An 18,682-nucleotide genomic window follows, 5' to 3' on the forward strand; every position below is an offset into this window, starting at 1 on the left:
TTGAGCCGTCCCCATGCTACTCATCGGCCTTGGTTGATGTAAAATCGTGACACTAGCTTGAGGCTGCAAATTGTGAGTCCTAGCAGATATAATCCTCGTGCTTACCTATACAAATTACCCTATCTCATTCAACCCATCTTTCAAACCGTCTTGAGTCACGAATATATATAAAAAAAAATAAATAAATAAATAAAAATAAAATAAAATAAAAAGAGACAAATGAAAAGTACAAAAAATGTAAATAATACAAAAGCAAACTTTGCAAAGCGCCTCTAAAAGTTAGTCTAAAAAGGAAAAGAAGCATTTAGCGCACCAAAAAAGATTCGCCCAGAAGTCATTTTCAGCGCCCACAGCTGGGCGCCGAAATCTTTAGCGCCCCAGCCTGGGCGCTGAATCTCTCTGCTTGCTAAAATTTGTCCAGAAGTGCTCGTCATTTTATCCGCACATGCACGGAAAAATAACGAACACTTGGAGGGGTACAACTTGTATTCAGACATACGTACCACCAAAAAATACATCATTCAGATATACGTACCACCAAAAAATACGTGTACTAAAAAAAAAAATATATATATATATATATAAAACAAATTTTTGGCAGCAGATTTAAATAATAATAAACTTCACTTATTCTATACCATTTCAAATAATATGTTTCCACCTCAGAACATACTTATCGAATTCGGCATTCTAAGAAACCATTTTCTAGGCTAAGAACTACGCAAGACCTGATTCCAAATTAAATCTATTTAAGGCGGATACGTAGGCAATCCATGATTCGGTCCAACCAATTTGTAAAAATATTAAAGCCTATAGAAAAACAGGAATAAAAAATAGAAGTCCCTTATTGAAATTTAATTACTTGCAACCCAAGTCGAAAGAAAAATTTAAGTCAAAGGAAGAATCCAAGTCACCAAGATGCCAAAATTAATGAGCACACATCGAAAAATAATAAAGGCACGTACCCTTGCCAGAAGGAGCACTCACACTCCTAGGCACTTAGCCAAGACTCAAAAGATCGCTCTGCCTCAATTGAATGGGGGCTAGCGCAAGCGTCCATGACCTCTAAAGTACTCGACTTGACCCTCCCTAAAGCGAACTAACTCACTTAAAGACTTTCTTTCACCACTAGACATAGTCGTTGGCTTAAAGACCTTCTTTCACCACTAGACACAGTCATAGTCGCCGACAAGTAGTAAAGGCAGTAAGCTTGCAATAAAGAGGATTGTTCTACGGCATCACCCCATCGTTCCTTCGAACTCAGGGCACCCGTTCATGGTAATTCAAATGCTTGCTAATCCCCTTTGGAAAAAATAAGACATTGTCAATAGGACTTGGCACTTAACCGAGGCTCACCCTACTCAGACATATGACACGGGCATCTAAAATCGAAATCTGAAAGCATTATTAATGGGAAGACATAACAGCAACTGGGGGCCAAAAATTGAAATGAAAGAGCTAGGAAAAGAACTAAGTATACCTCGGCCTTTTATACAGACATACACCAAGTAAATCTAAGTCAATTTGAAAACGGTTTATATTCCCGCAATTTTGGAAAAGATGGCCCTAAAAGCCTAAAGCATATGCCAAACGGGCACAAGTAATATCTTGACGCCTGCACCCTGGCTTCCAGCAAATCCTTAGACAACATTCCAAAAATCGTAACAGTATTTTGATTCACTCATATAAATCCTATACGAACCCTTCTATAAGTCAACCTACTTAGGACACCTCGGATTGTACACATAAGGACTCGGATGTTAAATAATTTTCAAATGATTTTTAAAGACTTCTTCGAACATAATAAAGTGTCGTTGGTTTAAGCTTAGTATGCGTCTATCTCAACGTTGCAAGCGAGTCAAAAAGATTTTTTAAATATGATTATGGGTAAAGAAAGGCACCTAGCTTTTGGTCAAGGCACACTTCAACATGTGACTACCTTGACCATGGCAATGTCGCACAATATGACATTTACAAAAGAAGTAGCAGATCACTACTCGAACGTACCTCGCACTAAACGAGTCTGGTTCAAACTATTCATGATCCATGTCACCATGAATGCATAAACACGTATGCAAAGCATTATAACACCAAGCCAATCCCGTAGCTACAATTGGGGGCTTGAGAAAAACACTCTAAAAATGCTCGAAATGACGATTTTATCGCAAATTCTCGACGCTAATGCTATACATATGTCATAGGGGCTCAATCCTAAGCTTTAATCGTGCAAAACGAACCTTAGAATGGCTACAACCCCTCCCAAATTCTAAGCGCTACTTAGAATATATAAAGTCACCCCACTAACAAGGGTAACTAAAAATCGCGAGTCACCAAAACTCCGATCAAACTACTGCACGTAACGCTCGCCCTACAAGCGCCCCTGTTACACAGTCTACCTCGTTCCAAAGCAAAAGCGAAAGAAAAAATCAAGGATAAGAACTGTCAAAATATACCCAGAGATAATTTTCAACACCCAGAGCTGGGCACCTATATCTTTAACGCCCCAGCATGGGCGCTGAATCTTTCCGCTAGCCAAGTTTTGCCCAGATACAAAAAGAGAGAGAAAGAAACACCTATGAATCCTCACATCGAACGAAGTAATAAGCCGTGCAAACCCACGCAGAAGATGCTACACTTGTTCAAACACCTGAACGAGGTATGATGAAATACTCCAATGCAAAAAATAATAATATCCCAACACCTGGAGGAATGTTCTAAGACTCGCCGTTAGGCCACACAAGCCTGCGTTGCACCATAATCCCACAGTACAAGTCTAAAAAAGGGTAAGGCACATTGCACTAATGCAAGCACGACCAAAAGTAAGAGGCAAATACTACTTATCGCCCAAATGCAAGCCACACGACTTCTACATTAAGGATTAAAGGTATCAAAACATTACCTACCACGGAAGGATAGCTCGCACCTACACGAGCGAAACCCCAAGGCATCTTTCTCGAAAGAACCTACAAAAATCGTACGCCAAAAGGAAGCATCCCAACATGCATGCTTGGGGGCTCCAATTAAGCTACGAAACAACCATAACAAAATAAAAAATCTCGAAGCAAATGTTTGAACAAACGAAAGGGCACGATGTTTAAGCCCACTTCATGAATGGGCCTGAACCCTAGCAAGCCTCTAAGCAAACTATTCAAAATCAGTCATTGCTCAAAAAAAAAATGATTCGAGTGAACTGATTAATGGACCGCACGCAACAGCCATTCTATGAACGCTCGTTCGCACATACATATCATCATTCACGAACGCGTTCAAAAGGAAAAATATATACAAGAGCGATCAAAGTCTTACGCCTCAAGGTATGTTCATCGGGCCATATAGACTCGCCCAACTATTGCAATAACTGAACACCTTAAGAGTAACAGTTCCTTAAAATAATCGCCCCAAAGCGACAAGCACCGTAGTCCACCAATCGGCTACGGCTTCTCAAGAAAATCATCACGTTCTAAAAACAAAAGAAAAGAGAATACATAGAACTTCCAAGTGAAATAAGCGAATGAACAAGAGGCCAACTGTGTCATCAAAAGACCAGCCCAAACAACACTTTCAACGCCCCACCTGGGCGTGAATTATTTCAACGCCCAGGCCTGGGCGCCGAAAATGAACCCAGGCTCAAAAACAAAGGCCCTAACTTCTATTGGGCCCTGCCGCATCCATTCGACTCGAAAATTTCCGGTTTCTTTACTGGAAGTCGCATCTCACGGCTTTGTTAAGAGTAGCACGCCACTACAAAGATCGCTCGCACTTACAAGCACAATCCCAAACACGATCAAGGACATTACAGAATGCGTATCCCCAGGGAACCTCTTTGACAAGAAATGACCGCCAAGCACGAGTGCTTGAGGGCTCGAAAGAAAATATAGAGTATACAAAGTTAAAAACAATATTCCCAGACTACGCTATACGAAGTCCCGTGTTTGGATGCCTCAAAGAATAAAAAATAAACCGGTTTACGACCTCAAGACAAAGGTCGCCGTTGATACCTATACATAGTCCCCTAATCAAGGACCCATGTAGTGGCAAAATTGAGCCGTAAGGACCAACTCAAAACCATAAAGGATGATGACCACAAGACAATGGTCTGTCTAAGCATGTTGTCAACCCACATTCAGGTTGCAACTAAATCCGAGCATCCCTCGAAAGAATTCGCTCTTGCAAGAATAAATGAAAAGAAATTCTCAAAAGAAATCACAAGAAAAGAAATGAAATAGGGACTTGCCCACCTCAATCGGGCAAGATTGCGGCACACGAATCCCAAATCGAAAAGACGAATTCAGGTTCGCTCACCTCCAGCGAGCGGGGCGTCCACCCTTAGAGGACAGGGCTCGCCCACCTTCAGCGGGCGGGGTCTGCGTCACTAGCCGCGCAGGTCCTCAGTTTTCGACAAAAAAAAATAAAGTCTTCAAATTTAAAATAGGCTCGCCATCTTCAGCCGGCGGGGTCTAAGGCGCAAACCACGTAGGTCCTTATTTTCAAAAAAAAAAAAAAAAATTCAAAACAGATTCGTCCACTTCTATCGGACGGGGCGTCCACCCTCAGCGGACAGGTTCGCCATCTTCAGCCGGCGGGGTCTACGTCACAAACCGCGTAGGTCCTTATTTTCAAAACATCAAAACAGATTCGTCCACTTCTATCGGACGGGGCGTCCACCCTCAGCGGACAGGCTCGCCCACCTTCAGCGGGCGGGGTTTGCGTCACTAACCGCGCAGGTCCTTAGTCGCTGCAGCGATAACTTTTTTCGGTTTTCCCTTTTTCCAAAAATTAAAGGATTGGTTTTCCGTTTTCCAAAAAAGAACGATGTGCTGGATTTTCCTTCGTTTTACGTCCTATAAAAACAAGGGGGTTTTCTCGTTTAGCTAGCCCTGAAAATGAGAATCTTTTAAAAAACGTTTTACCTCGTGATTGGGCTTGGCCAGGCCCAATTACACTTTACAGCTTTGATTTCGAAAACATCTGTAGCTACTCCCAATGACAAAGTGAGGGAGTTTCTACGCACCTTTAGATCCTTCCAATGACAAAGTGAGGAAGTTTCTATACTATCAGTTGACAAATCCCAATGACACGTGAGGGATATGTCGACACTTCAAGTGATGACCCTTAAGTCAAATGTTATCACTCGGGGGCTCGTGAGACCCTCGCAAAACAGGTCACATACACCATGGCTTGTGTGACGCACTCCGTCTAATACTTTGACCATCGTCTTACTCCAAGACTCAGTCAAAGTGGGGGCTAACTGTAGACACCTACTTTTGTCCCCGTTCCCGCAAGGGAAAGGTTCGATGATGAAAGCATAAAAACTCCACTTGACAACGCATCTCCTATAAAATAAACGAATCTCGATTCCCCATTTCATTTCACCCGAAACTTGCTATTTATGGAAACCTGCTAAAAATAGTAACTGCCGTAAAAGGTAGCTTCTAAAAGTGGCAAATCATAAAGGATAGAAACCTGTCAGAATTAGGTGTTGCATTCCAACATAAATCCTAAATGAGATAGAAAACCGCGAGAATCCTATTCCTAATAGGATTCGAAAATAAGAGTTACGTATTAATTAAAATCCTAACGAGCCTAGAGTTCGTAACGGGCCCAGACGCATTCCGTCATAAAATTGATACGCGCTAAAAGACTCGATTAAGTCTCAAACTCTACGGATTTCAGGAATCCGAATCTGACCAAAGAATTCTGCCAGACCCTATTTTCAACGCCCAGCCCTGGGCGCCGAAAATTCCAGCGCCCAGAGCTGGGCACCGAAAATACCTGGGACGGATTCTTTTCCTAATCCGTTGCGTATTCAAATTCCTGAAAAACTATCTTTCTACGCCACTTTTTCCTATAAATAGACCCCTAAGTTCGACGTGAAAACACACACAACAACACACAATTATATTCTGAGTATTGACTCCAACCCTTAGCCTAAGCCTCTCGCTGCGAAACTGTTCACGCGTTCTGTCGCAATCGATCCATAAATCGAACAGAACGTATCCTGTCCCATAATTGAGATTCGTTAAATAAAAGGAGAAATAGCAAAGTCAAAGTGGTTAGTTTTCTGAGAACCGTGACGCACCTCTCAAGGGTGCGTCGTAATGTGTCCCTTTTCGATGATTTAACTGCTTTCCTCGCCCTTTTTATGAACTGTTAAACTAACCTAATCTGATTGTTCTATCACGCCTAACAAATATAATATTTTTGGGAAATCGGATTATCATGCTAGGTCCCTTAATGCTATTTAAATCAGATAATCACGATCGAATTAGTGTTATATGTTGCATGTTGCTAAAATCAACTCAGATTAGTTTAATATTTAACGCATGTCCCTTCAATTATTTATGCTGAGCTAGTAAGGATATCCTGCCTCTGGAGTTATCGACGAGCGAATTACTCCTCTCGGTAGTTACAGTTCCCCGAACCCTCAATCTCTACCTTGCGGGTGTATATTGAGAGATCCCCACACCAGGGATCACAAGGGAACCTACGGCCGTCGTGGTCAAACATAATTGCACTCCCTTTATGTCACGATAACCGGGTTTTGTCTGTTTTTCTCATTGTCGTTAAAAACTGAATGGCGACTCCTATATTACTAGTCAATTGGGTGTATACTCACAGGAAATCCAATTACACTTGATTGAATAAAAAGAATCGTCACACCCACGAGGGACAAGGTCACGCATTAGCCTCGCGCTTTTTCGACCCCCTCACAAGGTGGCAGTTTCTTCTCAGCAGGCATGAGCAAGCTGGTCTCCCCTGTCACCGTGGTGTCCGTTGAAGTCTTTGGCGGCTTCGGAGGTGACAACATGGTGATGGGTTTGGCTCGGGAGGTATTCCCTAGCGACTCGAGCCGCTTCTTCAGCAGTGCATCCGCAGAGGGAGCCTTACCAAAACGAGTCGAGGGGCCAGTTCCTGTTAAACAATATTTATTGACGACTTAGTCTCGTCTCAACGATTGTAATTTGAAAAAGGGCAACGAACCCGAAGTTGTAAACTAATCCTAACCCATGTTTACCTGTTGATGTCGACATGCTCACAGGTTCAGAGATCTCTTCTTCCTGAGGCTCTTCGCGCTCGAACTTGGTGCCGACAAAGGCTCTGTCCTTTATAGGAATTTCCAGCAGCACAGCAGTCTTCTCTATGGCTTCAGCACCGACACCAACTGTGTCGAAGGATGCACCTACAAAAACAAAAAAGTGAGACAAAGTCAAATCCACAAGCCCAAAAACACCAAAAAACAAACAAATACCTCTAGCCATCCACTCTCCCGTCAAAAATTCGGAGTCAGACCCTAAACTAGCCAACTCCACAAAAAAGAACCGACCCATCCACCCACGGTCGTTCGACTTATCCGCACCAAGAAGGGCCTCCCTGTCATCCTTGACATGCAGCAAGTACCTACCAGCCCCATAGTTCTGGACCTTGTAGGTGTACACAAGGTCCTCGACCCGGAATTCCATGTCTAATTGGCCCGCCAAATGGTCAACCAGGCGCATTACCCTCCAGACCTGTGGCATCAGTTGCGCCGGCGGCACCGCCAGCGCCCTCAGAACCCCTCTCACCAGAGGCGAGAAAGGATAAGTGTATCCAATTTTGAAGGGGTGCTCGTAGAAGCACACCCAACCGTCCGATACCCAGTCGGGCCGTTCATCGGGCTGCGGTAACCGAATTACCGCCGACGGAGGAAAGCCACACTCCTCCCTAAGTGCCTCCACATTCTGCTTTCCCCAAGTGGCCGGCCGAGCATTCTTCTTGTCCAGTATATGGGTGGGGGTGAAAATTGGGCCCTCAACCAGATCGCACTCCACCACCACCTTCTTGTTCTTCGCGCGAGTGGATTTCATTCCCATTCGCTGCGACATGAGGAAAATCGGAGAAGAAGAGGGAAAGTAAAGAAGAAGAAGAAGAATTGAGCAGTTACCTGAGGAAAGGAGAGAGAAAGGGCGCCGATCGTTTTTTCCGGGAAAGAGAGGAGAGAGATTGCAGAAGTGATTTCGGATGGTTGGAAGTGCAGCCTTATTTATTGGCGCAGTTGGGCGGTTGGTTTCCCCAAGGCAAAGATCATCATGACTCTAACGCCGTCAGTGTTGGGGAGGTTAAGAGGCAGTTTCTCCTTTTCCTATTTCATGAAACCCATTTTTCCTTTTTGAACTTCCCGGAATAAAATTCAAAATGGGTTTGGGGACAATTGTTAGGGGGGAAAATACCCTCTAGGTGACGTGGGCATACGTGGCAAGAATTGTGCGTGGATGCCAACAAGGCGTGAGGTGGTACTATTCGAACGGTCTTCCCAACTGCTAGGCTCAAAACGGACGTTACAACCGTTGATGGAGCCGGATTTCATTACGGATTTATTATCTAATTATGGGCAATTATTCCATAAACGTTACACTCATGTTGTCAATGCCTATAAAATGGCTTAGTCGTGTTTGTTTTAGATACGCAACTCTCAAGCAATAAACTTACAATTACCTTATGCTTTTACAACTTGTTCTCACCATATTCAATTATCTAGCTCGATCGATTGTTAGCACCATCATCAAGACAAGTTCGTCCCTAAGTCGAATTTGTCCAAAACAGGTGAAACAAAAATTGACCATAAATACACTTCACTGAAAGCAATTAGAAACAATTGAAGATAGAAAAAAGAAAAAAAACAGCAACAGAAATTGACCATAAATACACTTCACTGAAAGCAATTATTCTGAAAACATCTAAGAAGAGGATACGTTTTATTTTTATTGCTTTTTAGTTCAACTTTGTTCTATTAATCGAAACCTAACTAACCATCATCGACTTAAGTTGCAAGGAGTAAACAAAAAACTCCTTATGTAGGACTTATACCTGAAAACTGAGCTTAACTTACAAGGAATAAACAGAGAGCTGTGCTAAGCTAGTCTTAATAGTCGTCTGTTGGGCAGGAAAAACAGCGCTCAACTCTTACCAATTACCAAACAACCAATTATGAGCCCCCTAACTGCTCAAACATCAAGAGAACATCAAATATACAACTTTTTTCTAAGAGTGGAGGTCAGGTCAATGCATTTTATCCATAAGGCAGAAGGGGTCTGATATTTATATTCAATGTCTGGTAAATGTTAAGGTTGTCCACCACATTTGGATTCCCGAAGGAAAGAAACTATCACCTCGACTAGTCTGATTATGTACCGTGATTAGTGTTATGAACTAAATTCATCAGTGAAGCTGCAGAGGTGATGTTCCACTTCAATGGGCTCGACTACATGTTATATGATGCAAATTTATGGATAAGGCACTCAGGGTTATATTGCCTGGCTATAGGCTCAAAGAAAGTGAGGGTAAGGTGTCGATATTAGCATTTCACCAACAAAGGAATGCTCACATTGGGTATGATCTGAAGAACAACTTGTTCAGTTTAGCCTATTCAGGAGCTTGTCCTGATGACACTGTCGATTTTCGGCAAAGGTGAAGGCAGCATGCGCTTATTCTAACAACTACACAGTGCATCTACATATAACACTCAATAGACAAAAAATCAGTACTAAAAGTAGAAAAATCAAAGATAATTCAGATCCTTGAAGAATTCAATTTTTCATTATCCCCTTTCTTTCCCTAACTGCAAATTTCAATTTAATCAAACTTAAATCATATTAACTAAAAAATTCAGTTTAATTTGACTAAATTTACCAGATTTTTTCGCAATAATCCTACTAAATTAAATGTAATTCGATTTAATTATTATGATTCGACCTAAAACATCAATTCGACATTACAATTTCATAATTAAGAAAATTATTAGTTGCAGGATAAAGATTTAGAACAAAACTAAGAATACTAACCTCGAAATTCGGAGTGTGGAGAGGCGATGGTCACCAGAGGTTGAAAAGAAGCAGCGGAACAGTAGTGCGGTGGCGGTACATTTGTGCGGCGGTGATCGGTGGTGGTGCGCGATTATAGTCTAGGTTTTGCGGGAGATTGAATTTGGGGGTTTTGTTAGAAGGGTTTTTGTTTTGCACGATTATGGTTAAGGTTTTGTAGGAGATAGAGTAGAATGTTTAGGTTTTGGTTTTGGTGGAGGTTTTTTATTCTAAGGTATGATTAACTTAATCCCGCAGAATTAGTTTTTTTAAATGAGAATATAGTACGCAGTTATCATGGACTTAAAACACCGCTTTATATGTTATTGATTTAAATATTGTATATATTAATTATAATTTTTTTATTATGGTAAAAAATATGAAACGGTTAAGTGACGTAACCGTTCTGTATTCTTTCTCCCATAGAACTGTTATTAGAGAAAACCGTACTCTATTATCCTATGAAACGCTTAAAACACTTAACCGTACTCTATTTAGTGTTACATATTCTAACTTTTGTAGTAGTGTTTGTACTTTCGAAGGTTGCCGAATGTTTCTCTAAGGTCTGCAATATGCTCTTCGTCTTTCTTGCTCTTGACGATCGAATCGTCTACGTACACTTCAACATTTCTTCCTTTCTGATCGGCGAAGACGTGATCTACCATCCATTGGTAAGTTGCCCCTGTATTTTTCAGACCAAAGGGCATCATGACGTAGTTATATACCCCTTCATTGGTTATGAACATTGTCTTCGCTCGATCAATCATTGTTTTCCATGAATATATGGTGGTACCCCGAGAAGGCATCCATGAAACTTAAAAGGGCATGACTGCTGGTGGATCCTACGAGATGGTCTATTCGTGGGAGGGGGTAGCAGTCTTTTGGACATGTCTTATTAATGTTTGCGAAATCTACACATATACGCCAAGATGCGTTGGGCTTTTTCACCATGACCACGTTCGCGAACCATTCAGGGTATTTGCAAGGTTCTATAAAACCTGCGTCTTTCAGTTTTTTGACCTCTTCTTCCACTTCTTTACTCTTCTCTACTGTGTAATTTCGTAGCCTCTGTTTTATGGGCTTCGACCCTTCTAGGACGTTCAGTTTCTAGGTGATTATTTTGGGGATGACCCCTGGCATGTCCTCTGTCGAGAATGCGAAAATGTCTTTGTGCTCCCTCAAAAGATCGACAATCATGATTTTGAGGTCAGGCCCAAGGTTTGTTCTGACTCTGATACCTGACGGATCTTCTCCCTCTTCAAGGGAGATCTCTTCCATTTCGGTGTCTGTTTGGGTCCCCCCATTGTCAGGTCTACATTCGAGGTCTGTCATGAGGGTTGATTTTCCTGGTTCTGCGAATTTTCTTTTGGTTCCCCCCTGGTTCTTTTTTTGATTCGGATCCTTCTTCGGCAGAGTCGTCTTCCCGATTTGGGGATTTTGGGGTTTGGACGGCGTTATAATTACATTGGCGAGCCGATTCCTGGCTGCCTAGCAACTTTTCTGGGACTCCAGTGTCGGACACATATAACATCATCTGGTGGTATGTCAATGCTATGCCTTTGACTCTGTGGATGAGCGGCCTTCCCATTATCACGTTGTAGATTGTTGGGACGTTGACTGCTAAGAATTCGGTCAGATTATTTTGGGCTGTCGGCCAATGGTCACAGGGAGTTGTTATCTTTCCGTCCGGGAATAGAGATCAGTCGTTGAACCCAATCATTGGGAAGTTGACCTTGACTAGTTGTCTGGGGCCGATTTTGAGTTTGTTAAAGGCACTTATGAAAAGTATGTTGGCCGAGCTTCCTCCAACGACTAGGACCCTGTGTACCGTGTGATTAGTTATATCCACCTACGAGCGGATCTTCGTGGTCAGAAGTTATGCCTCGGAAGTCTTCAACAGAAAAGCTCATGGTCGGTATTGAGGGGAGGTTGTCTTCAATAGCACTGAAGTTTACTTGATGTCTTAGCTTTCACAGGTGTTTTTTGCATTGATGAGTTGATCTTGTTCCTCCATGAATGAAGAAGACATATGGTCCTTTCTCGTCTGAATTGCTTGTAGTCTCTTTTGGCTTGGATATGTGGCCTTGCTTTGGGGGTCTCTTTGGTTTTCTTCTCCTTCCTGTGATCTGCAAGGTATTTGGCTAGATATCCTTGTCGGATGAGATCTTCTATGCTATCCTTTAACTGGATGCATTCTTCTGTCAGGTGTCCATGATTGTCATGGAAGTCACACTATTTTTTCGGGTTTCTCTTGGGAGTTATCATCCTTTGGGGCTTCTCCCATCTGGTGTCTGACCTGTTTAGAGAGAAAATACGACTCCTCGTATCCAGCAAAGGAGTGTAGGTTTCGTACTTTGGCAGCAATTTGGGAGCATCCTTCTTGTCAACGGCTTGCATTTTTATTGGGGAATCATTTCTACCCAGGGGTTTTCTGTTTTTTGTGACCGTTGGTCCTTTATCATCCTCTTGCTGGTTATGTCTATCGGCGACAGTCAAATTCCATTCTTCTGTTCGGATGTAGCTTTCGGACAGCTGATGAGCCTCTTCCAGAGTAGTAGGTTGTTTCATTAGTAGCTTGTTTTAGTATTTGCCAGGTCTCATACTGCTTTGCAGCGCGAAGAGTGCCACGTTGGCCTTGACACAACTAATCATTGTGGCTTCTTTTGTGAAGCGGGTCATGTACTCCCTCAAACTTTCGTCTCTGCCTTGATCACCGCCATCAACTCATGGGTGCTCTTTTCTTTTCGGTAGTTGCTAATGAACTGTAATCTGAACTTGGTGGCAAGATCGTTGTATGCTCCTATCGACCCAAGCTTCTGCTTGAAAAACCAAGTTTGAGCGATACTGGTCAGGGTGGTCGGAAAATATTTGCACCAGGTGGCTACAGAGTAGGGCTGGAGGTACATGTGTCCCTCGTAGGTGACTATGTGTTCCCGGGGGTCTGTAGTGCCATCATACTTTATATGTGCCGACAATTTTACTCTAGATGATACTCTTCTTCCGACTAATTCTTTTGAGAAGGGAGAGTCTTTAGGGGTCATAATTTCGTCTGATGCAGTGATTGATCGGTCAGCCGGGCTGGGTCTTCTCTCCCTCTTGGATGGAGGTGAGCCGTGTACTCTGGGAGATTTTCAAGTTGGAGGGGATCTATGTCTTCTCGGGGGAGTTCTAGACCTCCTCCTTCCTTGGGCAGACGGGCTAACCCCATCGGGGGGTGGTCTTCTCTGTCTGACGGGTGTGCGGGACCTGGATTCGACTTGCTGATTTGGGGGAATGCGGATCCTAACCTTTGTCTGACTGGGATTCTGTTCTCGGCGCGATTAAGAATTAACCCCCTGGTTGCCGCAGATCGGGTTGTCTGCGTTGGAGTGACTGGTGGGGGTGTTTCAGAGCGGCTCAGATTTAGCCGCCCACGCATAAGTTGTTGCGCCGTTGAGAAGCGATCATGGGAGCGATCCCTCCTACATCGTGAAGGGGTTAACACTGTCTGATGGTTAGCAGACAAGGTTGGTGTGGTGCCCTTAACCCTATTCGCTTGGGCTACACATCGTTGTATGACTTCCATGGCTGTTGCGATCTGCGAAGTGGTCGGAAGGGTGTCTGCTCGTGAGCTGGTTTCCTCTCTTCTGGTCGACCTGGTGATTCTCGTTCTCCTGCTTTCAGAGGTTCGATAGGTTGACAGTTCTAGGCTTCGGGATCCTGTGGATTCCGAAGATGAGCAACGTATGATGCGGGGTCTGGACATTTTTTTTAGTACGTTCTCCACAGACGGCGCCAAATTATGTTTCGGGTGTAAACAATCCCTAAGAAGGTAATATGTCTGATAGGAAGGAACGTATGAGTATTGGGTTATGCTCGGTGATTAGTTGTATTAATCTTAAACACGTGTATTAAGATAAGTGGATAATGTGGTTAGTAGGTGTTATGAATGTGGAATGCCTTTTACAATTCCGAATAACAAGTATTTATAGTAGCATTTAATGTAGTCTTTGGGCCGCTTACCCTTTAGACCTATAGGGTTAGCCCTAGGTCTCGTGGATCTGACCCATGAAATCCATGACTATCTATTTGGGCCGTTGGTCTCCTTTGGGAGCCAGAAGAGGATAGATAGGCCCAAAGTGGAGAAGCCAATTTAGGGCCCGACATTATAGTTTTTTTTTTTTTTGCTGCAAATGAGCCACAAGGGCGGGGATGAGAATTGATCCCAAGATCACCTGGAACCGGGATGGAAGCTCTAACCAACTGAGCTATCTATCACTCTCACATTATCAGTTGCATTAGTAATTAATTAGGAGAGAGAATACTATTTATACAAACTAATGATTACCCAAGCTAAAATATGTGGGTATAAGACAATTGTACAAAACAAGATAAATATTTACAATTATGTTGTTTACAACTCTCATAAATACTAATGGGGTAGTATAACTATTTTACTCGATAAATGAACCTCTTTTTTCTCATGGACTAATATCATCTCCATTGGAGCTCAAGAGAGGCTCAAAATGAAAGAGAGTATTTTTAGAAATGAGCTCCCATTTTAAAAAGTTATGTTTTTTAGCAATCATTATTCGACGTCCTCATTCTCTAAAAACGCCCGCTTATTTTACATGAAAGGACATTCGTGCCCTTATATAATCTACCCCACCCGTAACCATCTCCACCACCGTATCCACCACCACACCACCATCTCTACCACCGTATCCTGGGCGGCAGTCGCACATTAAAAAATATATATTTTTTCGCGCTTGTGTTAAATTAAATAAAAAAAATTATTTCTTTTAAATTTTGTTTACATTTAAATAATTTTGATATATTTTAAAAATTCCCCTCAAAAAAAAGATATTTTACAAATTATGAAATTTTAGAATTAGTTTAAAAAAAGCATTTTAAAAATCAATTCAAATTCTTTTTAGTTAGAAATTTTAGAATTATTTTGAAAAAAGCATTTAAAAATAAATTCAGTTTTTTTTTCAAATGCAAACTGCCGCCCGAAATTGGCGGTCGGGCCATGGTCGTAACGCCTTGGAATAGCGGCGCCGACCATGGTTCAGCCGCCCTAGATCTGCGGGTAAACCATGGTGGCCGCCGCTAATCCAAGGCGTTACCAACATGGCTCGGCCGCCAAATCCGGGCGGCACGACCAATTTCAAAAAATATTAAAAATTGCAGAATCAAGGGGGCAGCTGTGGGGGAGGAGTTTGGGTGTAGAGGCGGGGGCGCAACGGCAGGGATGCAGCAGTGGTGCGGTGTATGCAGTGTGCAGTGGTGCGGCGGTGGTGCAGTGTGCAGTGGTGCGGTGTGTCCTGTGAGCAGTGTGCAGTGGTGCGGCGGTGTACGGTGTGTGTAGTGGTTGCGACAATGGTGCGGTGTGTGCAGTGGTGCGGCAGTGGTGTGGTGTGTGCAGTGGTGCGGCGGTGGTGCGGCGGTTGACGGCAGGTATGGATGGTGGTTTTTTAATCTGAAGTTCTGAACGTGGTGTTGAGGGGGGGGGGGGGGGAAGGGGAGGGAGGGGGGGTTAATTTTTACAAGGGTAGTGATGTACTTTCACTATTAAAATTAGGGATTTTTAGAGGAATAGGACGTCGAATAAAAAACCCCTTTTTTTTATATAGAAGGTTGGGATTACAGTAATACGGAGTAAATAAGAAGTGATTTCTTGAGAGTTTCACCAATAGACATTTGAGCCTTAACATAAGTCTAAAAATAAAATAGATATTATGAAAGACTTTTGAGCCTTAATTAGATACATACCATTGTAATGCTCTAAAGAACCTATTTTAAGAGCTAATCATTCAATTGCTTTATGCTATCTAGCTTTAGTTGAAATGAGAAGTTATTAAAAATTTATTGAGAATTGAACTTGGATAATCTTTGTTGGTCATAAGATTCATAATTGAACTCGTCGAGAAATTATGACAATTTATTGCGAACTGTATACTTATAAGCAATGCTACTTTTTTATTATATTTTTTCTTATTTGATCATTCGGGGAGGTCTAAAATGAGCATAAATGTACAGCGCCAGAGCATGGTACATTAGAATGCCTAACGAACATCTAAAATATAGAATCCTTAGCATAAAGAAGGGGAATGGGCTTTGAATCACTTAAAATGATTAAGAAAAGAAAGGTATATCTTAATTTTAAAACGTGAAATCGTAAACTGGTAGCGATTTAAAAACAAAATCATATTTTAAGGTAGTAAATAACAAAAAAAAAAATTCATAAAGTAGTTAATACAAAAGTAGTGTATTATACGAACGATTACATACATATTAGTCAAAAAACTTTATTTGTAGGATGTATTACCTTCAATTATGTCTGAAGTTTTATTTTATTTATTTTATTTGACACTGGCTAATTTCAACATATATTAACACAGAAATAAATTACACATTGAAACTAGAGCATTACAAACTACAAATATAATTGAAGTTGTGCTTGTTGGCCTTTCATTGTCTCCTCCAACTTGTACACTCACACTCCTTTTTTCACTTGGGATAAAGCTTGGGTAATAAACGGTAATTAGGAGAACCCCGGACTTGTAAAACCTGACGACGAAAGAAACAAAAATATGGTAATTTCACGAAATGGTTGCAACAATCTTGTAAGCAAGGGAAATGCCCACGAACAAACAGGACACCCCAAGAACGGGTACACAAAGTCCTCTCGTTGACCAAGAGAGACTAGACTTAGTTAACATGCTATGAACACCCAACCTTTTCATTTTGGGAGCAGTCATCGGATAAAAATTTGTGAAGGTAATGAGATTACATCTCATCAACAACCTGAACTGAACAACCAAATCCCGTGAACACCATACAGTCATACACTCCTATAGTCACCCTTACGAATTCTCTTTCTCCATCTTCACGTCTGACATACTACCTCAAAAGTAGTATCATCATGGACAAGCTCATTAACTACAATGATTGACATACTAATGAAAACCAAAGGGGAAACACCTAATCCCAAAAACTCAACAACCCTCATCGTCGGACATTCGCACACAGAACACCCAACCATTAACCATTAACCAGCAAAGAAATAGAGAAACCAACAATCCCAACCTTAATAATTCCAACAACAGAGAGTAAAATAGCAACCAGAAGAAACTTAATATAACTAAACATTACTAAAAGTACTCAAGCCAACAAAGTACGGAGAATAGGATAAAAGCCACACCAACACCCAAAAACAAACGACAAAGTCACAACCTCAAATCGGACGAAACAACTAATACAAAACCGGAAACAATAACCTAATCTTTACCTTTACCGTCAAGATCGGCGTTTTTCGACATTACAAGACGACGGCGATACAATTAACTTGAATCCTTAACCAAATCTTTACCTTTATCGTCAAGATTGGCGTTTTTTGACACTAATTAAGAGACGACGACGATCCAATTAGCTTTGGTATTAAAATACTCGATGTAAAGATATGAAAACCCTACCTCCTTTGTACGTGAGGAAGATGGTTGGTATGCACTAGCAAGTAGTAGATGGATCCGGCAAGATGAGAGAGACACTAAAAAGGAATTGAATCTTACTTTGTGAACAAAGCTTGCTCCCCTCTTCTTCTTCTCTACCGGTGGGCAATAAAACCCTTATTTTAATCGATGGAACGCTAATAAATCCGGCTCGCCGACGACCTTATGGAGCCAGGGAAGCTCAGGTCGCACTCCAGCGAGCTAGCTGGCGGCGGGTTACAGTTTGAAGGGTGGAACGGGGTTTTATGGAGGAAATTTAGAGAGAGAAATCTTATAATGTCTTGGTGAAAAGGCGCAAATCTAAAGTTTTAATGTAGTCGAATGTGAATTGAACCTAAGTAAACTTTTACTCCCTATGTTTTGTTTTTCTCTATCTACATTTCTCTAAAGTACTCCGTACATACCCGCCAACCTTTTAATTCACCTCCTTAATAGAGCTCTCATAACGGTTGCTCGAGTCGGGTCTGGGTCGGGTCATCCCGATCGATCTTGAGTCATGATCCAGTCAGGTTGTGCTGGGTCACTTTATCACCCGGGATCAGGTCGGGTCCGGTTGGTTTCGGTTGAATCATGTCGGGTTGTTTATCCATTTCGAGTAATGGTCGGGTTCAGATCGAGTTATATTCGGGTTGGGTTCCATTTCGGGTTCGGGTCTTCTTTTGTCGGGTTTAAGTTGTTGGATTAAAATTCAGGTCAGGTTTACTCCCGAACACGGATCGAGATTGAGTTCGATAATAGGGCCTAGTCAAGTTTCTAACATATGGTTATTTTTTTAAAAAATTGTGAAAATTAATGTTAAATTTATTTCACATTTGAGTTTTATTCAAATCGATCAAGTAATCGACTCACCGTGTGTTCTTGTCAATTTAATACATATATAAAGTTAATATGGATTCCGAGTCAATTAATGATTTGGTCATCTCAAAATTTTAAACCATAAAATAATTTTTTTAATTTAAAAGTTGCAAAATAGGTTTTTCGATTTTAGTTTTACAAGTTTCACTTGTTTTGAGTTGGTTAAAAGAATGATAGACTCGAATTGAGGTTTGAAGTTACTCTGTACTATTTATCCTGGTCAATGACAAGCCAGGATATCAGTAAGTCGGGATAAATGGGATAATGGATCGCCACATGTCGGGTCATCAAAAGGTTGTGTTCGGTTATAATAGGGTTCAGATCATATCGGGTGTCGAATCGGGTTCGAATAATTGTATGGGTCAGTTCTGTTATCAATCATCTTCGGTCGGGTGACGGGTTCGGATTCGGTCGTATAGTATCAGGTCAAATCGGATAACAATTTTTTCGAGTCGAGTTAAAAATTTCCTATTTTAACAATATTTTGATAACGAGTTC

General features: G+C 41.7%; 1 protein-coding gene and 1 long non-coding RNA gene across 2 annotated transcripts; both read right to left on the reverse strand.

Moving 5' to 3' along the window:
• Positions 1-6,523: 6,523 nt before the first annotated feature.
• On the reverse strand, positions 6,524-7,844 carry LOC130469625 (uncharacterized). The gene is made up of 2 exons (XM_056839017.1): positions 7,016-7,844; positions 6,524-6,912 (listed from the first exon to the last, which is right to left on the reverse strand). Exons 1-2 carry the CDS (start codon positions 7,842-7,844, stop codon positions 6,683-6,685), a joined length of 1,059 nt encoding a protein of 352 aa, XP_056694995.1. The 3' UTR covers positions 6,524-6,682.
• Positions 7,845-16,110: 8,266 nt separating this feature from the next.
• Positions 16,111-17,723, reverse strand: LOC110786319 (uncharacterized). Its single transcript, XR_002532858.2, has 2 exons — positions 17,294-17,723; positions 16,111-16,388 (listed from the first exon to the last, which is right to left on the reverse strand). It is a non-coding gene; the product is annotated as an uncharacterized lncRNA (long non-coding RNA).
• Positions 17,724-18,682: the final 959 nt, after the last annotated feature.

The sequence above is a fragment of the Spinacia oleracea genome, chromosome 3, assembly GCF_020520425.1.
Source record: "Spinacia oleracea cultivar Varoflay chromosome 3, BTI_SOV_V1, whole genome shotgun sequence".
In the NCBI taxonomy this organism is placed as follows: domain Eukaryota; kingdom Viridiplantae; phylum Streptophyta; class Magnoliopsida; order Caryophyllales; family Amaranthaceae; genus Spinacia; species Spinacia oleracea.

Bases quoted from the DNA above. Each gene is read 5' to 3' on its own strand.
- LOC130469625 (XM_056839017.1), bottom strand. From the start codon at position 7,844: ATGAAATCCACTCGCGCGAAGAACAAGAAGGTGGTGGTGGAGTGCGAT. The intron at 6,913-7,015 runs GTAAACATGGGT...ATTGTTTAACAG, and splicing joins GAGCATGTCGACATCAACAG to GAACTGGCCCCTCGACTCGT.